General features: G+C 44.1%; 1 protein-coding gene across 1 annotated transcript; it reads left to right on the top strand.

Annotated features, from left to right (window-relative positions):
* The first annotated feature begins 514 nt into the window (after nucleotides 1–514).
* On the top strand, nucleotides 515–2,915 carry LOC125723407 (uncharacterized). Its single transcript, XM_049000007.1, has 2 exons — nucleotides 515–643; nucleotides 1,922–2,915. Exons 1-2 carry the CDS (start codon nucleotides 532–534, stop codon nucleotides 2,665–2,667), a joined length of 858 nt encoding a protein of 285 aa, XP_048855964.1. The 5' UTR covers nucleotides 515–531; the 3' UTR covers nucleotides 2,668–2,915.
* The last annotated feature ends 7,726 nt before the right edge of the window (nucleotides 2,916–10,641 follow it).

The raw sequence follows: 10,641 nt of genomic DNA, 5'->3' as shown, positions 1-10,641 counted from the left end.
CCACTAATTGAATGGGTCGCGTAATTATCGCTATGAATTCTGGGAGTCTGTGCAACTTCAAGACCGCAGCTCTCGTGTTACTTATAACAAGGAAGGAACATTATTCTATATTTTTAATGGCGACCGAATGATTGATTGATATAATGTAGTGTTTCATTCTATATCCTGTTTTGATAAGATATCGACATTTCGTAAACATTCGATATACAGTTAAACCATAATTGGTCCGTCTTGTTTCTTTGTCACCCAGAAACTTCACAACTGTGTTGTGAGCGGATTTTCAGCGCTTATATGTTTTTAAGCTTGTCTTAAAATTTTGTGGTACTTCTACGTTTCTGCGCTTTTGTAAATGTAGATCGTATGTTTTGTCATTTGATTAAAGCGTTTGAAGACTTTGCAGCGCGCTGACACCAATCGGCCACCGTAGCTTAGCAACCGAATCATAACAATTCTTTTCCGTTTAGAGTTTTCATTTGAACATTTAAAGCAGCTCAGACTTGCAGTTTATCAGCAAGAGAGAAGACGCGAAAGATGTCCATCGTGAAAACCACCGTGAATCTCCAGAGGATTGACTGGCTGCTGCCGAAAGGTGCAGTCAGTGTGCGGATCGCCCCGGAATACATCCCCGGTCCAGTTGGCCGAGGTAAGGATGGCAAAATGATGCCCAGACTAACTCAGCACTTAAAGAGTTAAAGTCAGAATATGCTTGACTATTCTTCTTGAATCTTCTGTTCTGTTATCTTGTTTTAGAAGTACATGTCTAAATAATAAAGTAGTTCACCTTTAGCTTTAATATACGGGAGTCTTTTTGCATGTCTACTGCATTATATAATGAAATCAGTAAAATCTGTGGCTGTGCTGTGTTTAAACATCAGAGAAAATCATCATGAAGTGTTAAAGTAACAGCTGAATATGTCCTAATATACGGTGTTTCCCTGAAAATAAGACAGGGTCTTGTATTAATTTTTGCTCCAAATGACGCGTTACGGCTTATATTAAGGTAGTATTTTCCCAAGTATAACATGCTACAGTATATTTACCGGTATTCATGAAAAAAATCCACATTTATTCAAACACAGACATCATGTCATCTTCTAACAGTATCTTTCCATGTAAACAATTTGACGGTGAATTTATTCATGAACAAAATTCTGCTGTATACTGCATATGTTTATTCAAATATAGTCGTAATGTCATGTTCTTCTGGAACATCATCGTAAATCTCCAAGTTCCAAATTCCGTCCTGAATATCTCGCAACTCAATTTCCTGTAGAACCAGTGTCCCCAATCTCTCATGTTTAGCAATAACTCTGTCCTTAAATGAGCGCCTCTTGTCCATGTAGCCTTCTCGTAGTATAACCGCATCTCATTCTAGTTACCGTACAATCCATGGGACAATAACTAGGGCTTATATTACGGGCTTCTTGAAAAATCATGTTAGGGCTTATTTGCGGGGAAACGCGGTAGTAATCAGAAAAAGCATAAATCTTAGTTTGGTACCTTGAGAGTGAATAAATAATGCAACTTATGGAAAGTGTAAGATATGTAAAGGATTTGACTTAATAGTCAGTTGTTGATGCCAGCATTTGGATTGAGTGGGCTGCTATATTTGATGCACATGAACCTTTCCAGTGTTGTTTTTCACTGTTGTTCTGCGTATCAGGGAATCTGTGCACAAACTGGCTTGTTTTTATAGGTCAGGTTCCCCTGCTGAAACGCAGACGGCCCAAGTCAAGACCAGCGCATAAGTTTCCCAAGCGTGTGTTTCCTGTATCCAATAAAGACGGGGGAATTTTTCTTAGTGTGCAATACCGACTGCCAAGTGTGATATCTGTGATGGTTGTGATGTAGTGTTGTTGTACAGTGACATAATGTTTCATTTAAATTAAATATACTGTCCCCTGTCTTTATAATCCCAAAGGACAAACCAGTTCCAGTGATGCTGGCCGTCGGAAGAAGTGCCGCACCAGGCCGCCGGCAGCCAGCTCCCTGACCACGTCTGCCTCTCCTGGATCTGCTGCCATCCCGGTGGCAACCAGCAGGGGTCAGCAGGGCACAGGCCGCCGTAGAAATACGGCGGGAGGCCGGTCAGGGCGAAGAAGGAGGTATGACCAACAGAAGGGGTTAGAGCCTAAGCCCAGCTCACCAACCTTCTCCTCCTCTTCATTTTTATTTCCGTCTTCAGCCCCCTCCCCTTTTGTTTCATCCCCATTTCTTTTTATGGGCTCCTCTGTTTTATCCCCACACTTAGTCACACCTGTAAGCCCAGCTCCACATCCATATTCAGATCCAGGCCTGGTTCATCTGACCCATCTGCTTCAGGCTCCAGCACAGGCTGTAGCCGCCTCATCTCACCTGGAAAAATTCTATTGGTTGTATAACTTTTATGTAACCAAGTACTCTAAAATGACCTATGACGCCAAGTGCTTTACTGAGTACTGGTGTCAGGAGTTTTGGAACAGACATTTAAATGAAATTAACTTAGCGAAACAGGGGAAGAATGAGGATAATGAGGGTACTCATTCAACCAAGAGGCGTAGGATTGATGAAGATGAGTTCATCTTTCCTATTGATGCACTGGAGCAGCTAAGTACCATGCCCAGGGCTCAGGAGATGGGTGTGGAGATGGGCTATCAGTCAGATGCACATAGCTACATTTCCCTGTAGATTCAGCACATAATTACACGAGAGTTGTCATACATACTTAGGATAAGATAAAATTAGGATATGTTACCATGTAGTTCTATAACATAAGGTACTATAGGATAAGATTAAGATAGGATAAGGTTAAGATTGTATAGAATAAGATTAAGATAGTCTTAACTTGTATACCATTTTATGTTTTACAAAGACATGATAAATCACCATAAGTTTAGGATAAGATTATATAAGATAGGATTGCATAGCATAAGATAAGAAAGATAGGATAGGTTACGATAAGCTTAAGATTGTACAACATAGGATTAGATTAATTATAAATAAAGCAGTCCTCCTTAGAGGGGGGGTGGTGGAGGGAATATTTAAGAAATAAAAATAGGATCAGTTAACATAAGGTAAAGATAAGATTGTACAACATAGGATTAGATTAATTATAAATAAAGCAGTTCTCCTGAGAATGGGGGTGGTGGAGGGAATATTTAAGAAATAAAAATAGGATTAATTAAGATAAGGTTAAGATAAGCTTGTATAACATAGGATTAGATTAATTGTAAATAAAGCAGTCCTCCTTAGAGGGGGGGTGGTGGAGGGAATATTTAAGAAATAAAAATAGGATTAGTTAACATAAGGTTAAGATAAGATTGTATAACATAGGGCTACAGTGAAGAAATCAAAAATTTCAAGGCAGCATGAAGGTAACGCACAATCAGGGATGTGCAATTTCTGAGGCATGTATTCAAAAAAAGTATTTTAATTGTGTTTTATGATTCATATTTGACTTAGTTCATGAAATAAAATGTTTTTTTCTACAGACTTTGATCAGTGTTTTTGTAATTTGTAAAATACGAGAAATACTGTATGCATGGTAATGTCAGGTGTGCAAAATGTTTGTGCTAACAAAGGACACAGAGCCCCTAGAAGGGCACAGAGCCAGGCTGAGCACCGTAGCGCTATCCAGCCCATGGCTGCCGATGGTCACATTCCACCAGAACCCCCCAACACTAACTCCCCAGGGAACTTCCAAGCAGCAGAGCAGATTCCAACAACCGAGGATCAAAGGAAAAGAAAAGATACTGGCAGGAAGAAGATGATCTTGTGGCCAAAGGTTAAAAATGTAGAAGTTTGGAGAACAAATGTGTTACAAATGAAATATTATTTGAAATGTGCTACAGCTTAATCATTCTATCATACATCTATCCATCCATTTTCCAAACCGCTAATCCTACTGGGTCACGGGGGGTCTGGAGCCTATCCCGGAAGCAATGGGCACAAGGCAGGGAACAACCCAGGACGGGAGGGCCAGCCCATCGCAGGGCACACTCACACACCATTCACACCTACAGGCAATTTTTTAGCAACTCCAATTAGCCTCAGCATGTTTTTGGACTGTGGGGGGAAACCGGCGTACCCGGAGGAAACCCCACGACGACATGGGGAGAACATGCAAACTCCACACACATGTAACCCAGGCGGAGACTCGAACCTGGGTCCCAGAGGTGTGAGGCAACAGTGCTAACCACTGCACCACCATGCCGGCCCAAAAATTTAAACAAATTCATTAAAAAAAACTTTAATCTCAGAGCCAATTGCCATTTGCCCACAAATATTTCAATTATTATTGTTTATGATTATAAATGCCGAATACATTCCTGGAGCCTTCGATTTAGCATACACAGTGCCCTCTACAGGATTCTGTCGAAACAGCATCTCTCAACCTCGTTCACAAGATTTGTGTCTTTTTCACAAAACGTTTTTCTTTGTAAATCCCAAAATCTTCCTATAAATGTATGTATGAATGCTTCTCGTCTTTTTCAGTCACACGAAGCCTTTATAAATGAGCTCCCCGATTAATCTGTTTACATGAAAACATCTTAATTGCGTTAAGGCATGTAAACGTAGCCACCTAACGAAAGGTAACCACGTGACTTAGCAGACTGCATGTTCCTCATCTCCTCTGTATGGACCATAGAGCTGTGTCGGAGAGTCTGACAACACGCTACGTTTCAAGATACAGGCATTACAATTCAGTGCGCTGCTCTATTTTGCCAACACATGGCATATAGAGAGCACACCACCAAATGGATGAAATCTGAGTAAAAACATTTGATTTTTAACGCAATCAGAATAAAGGGGTCTGCATTTATCACTGTCCCTGTAACAATCCAGCATCGTAGCACTACAGCTATTTCGGATTCAGCCAACGAATAACGTTGCTAGTCAGCAGCCTTGTGCAAGCTACTGAAAATTACTAATTACCAATTACTGCATATAAAAGTAATTATAATAAGGGTGGGATTCGACCGTGTGTCTGCCTGGGGGGTCGCCGGCCAGGATCGCCAGCAGTTTGGACGTGTGGTTGGTCATCAATGTGCTGCATCAGCGTCTGCTCCCTCTGCCTGACCTGCCCTGTATAATTACATAATCAAGGAAAATAACAGTGGGCTAAAGGTTGCATAGTGATCACATTAACATCGCGTCGATGTTGAAATACATGGTGCAAACAAAAGTAGTGGAATTACACTGACGAGTTACTACCAACACTGCTAGGCAGCTAGGTTTGCTAATGCTAATGTTAGCAGCGCACCCATATGCTACTTCCTCTCGCAAGATAAGGCAGCGTTACTGTCACTGTGTAAATACAATGAGATCTCTTTGGAGCAAGCCTGTCGATACCATGTTAAGTGTAAAACCACAAGTAAAATACCTAGAAAAATAATAGAAATATAGATGGTGCTGAACCATGGTGAACAGTGGAGTCATAACAGAGGCTGTGCGTTGTGTTCAGTCTCCTTTCACTGTAAATCACACATGGGTTCACAATCTTTTGTGTCTGCTCTGAATCCCTCAGGGCTGGAGTGAAAACTCCATTCACACTAACATGGTGCCAAGGGGTATTGGGTAGTCATGATTCTATCCTTTTTGGATGCAATTTGTTTTACTGATTTAAAAAATTTTAAAATTTGAAGTTTTAAAAAATTTCAAAATATAAGGATAGCTCATTGTATCCAAAGGGATGTGCCAAGCTTGCAGTGTTGATGTGCTACCACCTTCTGGGAAAACGATGAACTGATTTTCAGATTAAGAACATGTATGGTTTTCTGGTATCAGGTGAGAACCGTTCATACTGCGAACCTATGCTTATGGGTTAGGATTAAGCTTGGGTCTAGAGCTCAGGGTACTTCCAGGCTTGGAGGCCAAGGGTAAGGTCTCTCTTTCCCCATGTAAGCATTTAATGATGATCCAGCACCAGGGCTTGGGTAAGTCACCACGAGTTGGGAGCCTCATTCCCCAGGTAAAGGATGAACGATGTCCATCCAGCCCGGGGATTCTGGTGAACCTCTCCTTACGCTGGAAGCCTCCTCCCTCAGGTAAGGGTTTAAGAATCTCGCGGTACTTCCATTGAGCCTTGGGGTTCTGGAGAAAAATCCCAGGGCCATCCAACTGTAGCAGTGTGGAATTTTGCGGGTAGGACTTGTGTGTGGAGGCGTCATTGGCGTTTCCCGGTCCGGTAACTCCCCTTCCGCACCGCAGTGGTCTGCCGTGGTACGCTGGCATGCTGGCTGAGGTTCACACTTATTCTGTGTCTTGGTAATCCTCTGCTTGATTTAAATGGCTAATGGTAATATTTTATATTGCAGTGTTTCTCTGGTGTCTGTGTTGCAGCTCCAGTGGTTGCAAGTTATTCTGGTGACTAGGCCTATAGCTACTTGTCAGTTGCTTTACTTGATGTGTTTTAATTGTAGTTACGGTTGTTGCCAGGATTACAGTTTCAGTTGCTCGTCAGCTTCAGTTTATGCCTCTTCCAGCAGATTTGTCAGACAATAATAGTTTGAACCTGCACTGTGGCTGCTGTGTTTCCTACGTCAGTTTTTCTTTTCCATCAGTCTTGTCTTGTCCTCAGTCGGTCCGATGTCGCCCAACAACTGCTGCTTGAAGCTCCTGATCCTCGGTGGGACATCGGCGATGTGCTGGGAGCCTTGGAACGCGCTAAGGATCGTCGCACCTTTTCCTGCATTTGGAGCTGTTTCATTCCCTAGTTTTGCGACTTAACAGACTTTAGGCCGCCCTTTCTTTCTGTTTGGGACTGATACAGAGGGACAGCCTGTATTCTGTTACTCATTGTTTGCACTCTTCATAGTTTTCAACACTCAGATTCTTGGTTAGATTGGGGTATTTTCTGGGAGACTGTGAGCAGTGGCTGCCTCGATTGATCTGGCTGACTAAGATTTGATTGGTCTGGGGTGGTGGTGTTCACACTTTCACCTTGTGAAGTATATTTGTGTGGGGATCAGTGTGGTGGAGCACAGGTGTGTGTGTGTGTGTGTGTGTGTATGTGTGTGTGTGTGTTAGTTTAAGGGACTCTATTCCCCATTTTGATCAACTTCCCCGGACACCTGTCTCCTGCTTGAGTTTAGTCAGCCAGTGGCCAAAGGCTGGTTGCTGGTTTATTTTTTAAGGTTGTTGATGCTAAAGCGCTTGTCTTGTTTCTTTGTTTTATATTTTCAACAAACTGTTAATAGTACAAACACATCTCTAGCTCCATTCGGTAAATGAACTTGTGTGCTCTTAATTTAGAGTAATTTTTCCTGTGGTGAAATTCCCCAGGTGGTGTAGTCGTGTCCTTGTACTACTGACCGCTCTCTGCCACAAACACTTTACTCTAAACCTAAGCCTAATCCTAACCCTAACCATAGCCCCAAACGTCATGTCCTGCCACCTCCCTGACGTGGCTCTAATAAGCCATGCCTGCTGCTCGTTGGTCTCGCGTCTCGTTCCATCCCTCATGTTAAACACTCCCAGCTACTTCCAGTCTGTTCCCTTGTTATTCCTGTATAAGTGCTTCTTGGCCCTGTGTTCCCCATTGATGTGGTGCCCTCCATGTTGCTTGTTCCCTAGCCTCCCATCTTGATCCCAGTAAATCCCAGTTTATTGTCTAACACCTGCTCCCAGAGTCGTTCATCCTGGCACCCAACAGACTGACGGAACTCGACAAGCCCCAGTAGGTTCCCCAGGTCCCTACAGCCGATCACTGCTGCTTGTGTCAAGCATACCTAATGTCGCTGGTTCAGGCCGCAGTACATCTTTCCCCAGAGAGAATGGCCCATCTCTGACAGATGGCATAGCCCCCCTCTCCCCGGACTCCCAAGTGGAGGGTGTGACAGCTAAAGCGGAGATCCTCAGGGCCCTCTGGAATGGAGTGAGTGTGCTGAACCCCGCAGAGGTGGGGTGCTCTGGAGAAAAGGAGCCCGCCGTCTCCATGTCGTTTGCCGTAGGGCGACCTGCGTCCTCATTGTCACTTGAAGTCTGACAACATGATGCTTCTCTGGGATTTACTGTGATCCCCCTGTTCGCCAAAACATGCTCCCCAAAGCTCTCCAGCACAGAAGAACAGGCTTCACTCCTAGTTCTATGGTTGTCAGAGGGCTGGACCACAGTAGAGGTCGGACTTTGCTTCAACGTGGTTTTATTGGAAGTCTGCACACAATACAGATGTTTCCTACCGTCCTTCGTTCCAATTAAATGTGGAAACGTTTTGTCAGCTGGCTGGACAAGACCCTACTGCCTCTTTTAATAGTACACATAGTAGTGAGCAGTGCTGACTTAATGGTTAGGGAAGCGCTCTCGTGATTGAAAGACACTGCATCTACAGCATCTGGCCCAGGAGAGCCAGCCGTTGCAGTCGTTACATCCGCACTTAAGGCTCCCGGCCCAGAGGGCCGCTCAGGCCGCACCCACAGTGTCCAACACAGGTGAGGCCTTGGTTGCCTCTAGGCTTCTCTTAGAATCTGACATGGTTCCCTGGTAACCAGCCGACACCTGCCACACTGCTCCATAATGTCAGGCCAGCGTCCACCTCTCTGTCCCCTGATGCCTGGCCAGCACCCACCTCAATGTCCCCAGACGTCCAGCCGGCGCCCACCTCATCTCCTGATGGCCTGCTGGTGCCCACTTTCTATCCTGACGTCCCATGGGCACATGCCTGCAGGCTGCCACCAGCCCAGAGAAGATGGATCCAGAGGATGTCCTGCTGGACTGCCCTGGGTCCTGCTACGTGGGTCCCTCCTTCATCCCAGACTCCGGTTACTCTGGTCCCAGTTTCTGGGGTGGTCACCAGTATCAACAGGAGTCCAAGAAAGCGGCAGGCAGAATGTCTGTCTCCCAGAGAGGGTTTGCCAGTCTCTGCTCTTGCCCTGTATGTCCCTTGTCATCTTCCTGTTCCTGTCCTGTTGTCTCCTTGCTGCCCTACTGCTCTGCGGTTCCTCACTTGTTCACCACTTTCAGCAACAGTATCTGCTATGTACTAGAACTGTAATCATATGTGAGTGAGTATGTCTGCTTTGAAGGAGCAGAGATCCCACCTCCTTACTGTAGGTACAGGGCACAGAAACAGGTAAATCCTGTAAGGTAACATTCTTACAGTCAGCATAGATTCCAACACAGTTCTGGAATATGAAGTTCATAGTCAGTCATAATTTTGTAGCATTAAAATATAAATTTTAAATAAATCCTAACAGTATGTGTGATTGTGGGGGGGTGTGGGGTCTCGGGGTGTAACCTCTGTCTCTTGGCTTGTTTCCTGTCCCTCCTGCTGTATGTGTGAAGTCTGCATGTTCTTCCAATGTGGGCTTTCTCCTCCTACTTTGGAGAACATGAAACTGCGATCAGCCGATTGGAATCTCTAAGCTGCCCTTAGTGTGCGTCTGTATGTGTGAGTTTGTGCTCTGCTATAAACTAGTATCCTGTCCATTGTGTCCCCTGCCCTGTGCCACCTGGGACAGGCTCCAGGCTCCCCACCCCCCCATACAGGATAAGCAGTAATGCAGGACGGCTCCACACTGTTCCAAAGAAATGGCGCTCCAGCTCCCTTCAGGACTTCAGACCAGCTGCTCTCACTTCACACCTCCAGGCTTGTGGGTGTGGTTCCCACTCCTGGTTCTGCATGTACAGCTTGCATGTTCTCCCCGTGTTCCTGTGGGTTTCCTCAGTTTTCCTCATGCTGTCCAAGATCATGCAGTTTGGTGAATTAGTGTCTCTTGATTGTCCTCAGCATGTGAGTGAGTGTTTTCCCTGTGATGGACTGGCATCCCATCCAGGGTGTCTCTGCCTTGTGCCCTGTGCTTCCTGTGATGTGTGTGTCCCATAACCCTGTACTGGATAAGCGGTTATTGGAATTAGTTGGTATGGGGCGCTGTTTGTAAAGGTAGCAAACATTTTTGTACTTGCCACTTTTTCAACATTTAGTGCAATTTTCTGACTTTTAGCTAGAAGTCAATGGTGTTGTGGATCATCAGGTATTTTTGCTGTGTAAATTATTTTCGAAATTGTTTATCATATGTAAATATAAATGGTTTGTCTATATATAAATATTAAATGTAAATGTAAATGTAAATATAAATGTTAAATATAAAACTTAAATATAAATGTTAAATCTAAATGTTAAATCTAAATGTAGACTCTAAATGTTGAGAATGTATGCAAATTAGCCACGCCCATTTGTGTAAAATGGGCGGTACCAATGAGATCGCAGGATAGGGCTGATGCGGGACAACATGGCGAATTCCGCTCTCTTAGAGGCCATAGAATGTGCAGTTTTGGCAGGTGTTCGCGCTGCGTTACATGGTATTGCTACACAGCCGGGAGCAACATCATGTACACCTTCCACTGTGACATCGGGAAGTTTTATAGTGGGTAATATTTGTGTGAGTTTATCCATGACAGTATGGTATTGGATCAGTGGGTAACGCCTCAGTGAGGTTATCCATGTCAATATGGTATTACATCAGTGGGTAATGCTTGTGGGAGGATATCCATGTCAGTATGGTATTAGATCAGTTAGTAATGCTTCTGGGAGGTTATCCATGACAGTATGGTATTAGATCAGTGGGTAATGCTTATGGAAGGTTATCCATGACAATATGGTATTGGATCAGTGGGTAATATTTGTGTGAGTTTATCCATGACAGTATGGTATTGGATCAGTGA

Source organism: Brienomyrus brachyistius, unplaced genomic scaffold, assembly GCF_023856365.1.
Source record: "Brienomyrus brachyistius isolate T26 unplaced genomic scaffold, BBRACH_0.4 scaffold48, whole genome shotgun sequence".
NCBI classification, from domain to species: domain Eukaryota; kingdom Metazoa; phylum Chordata; class Actinopteri; order Osteoglossiformes; family Mormyridae; genus Brienomyrus; species Brienomyrus brachyistius.
The sequence above is the reverse complement of the archived record's forward strand: the minus strand, read 5'-3'. Positions and strand labels throughout refer to the sequence as shown.

Coding starts and splice junctions, on each gene's coding strand:
- LOC125723407 (XM_049000007.1), top strand. CDS start 532: ATGTCCATCGTGAAAACCACCGTGAATCTCCAGAGGATTGACTGGCTG. Junction 644..1,921: donor CCCCGGTCCAGTTGGCCGAG/GTAAGGATGGCA, acceptor ATAATCCCAAAG/GACAAACCAGTTCCAGTGAT.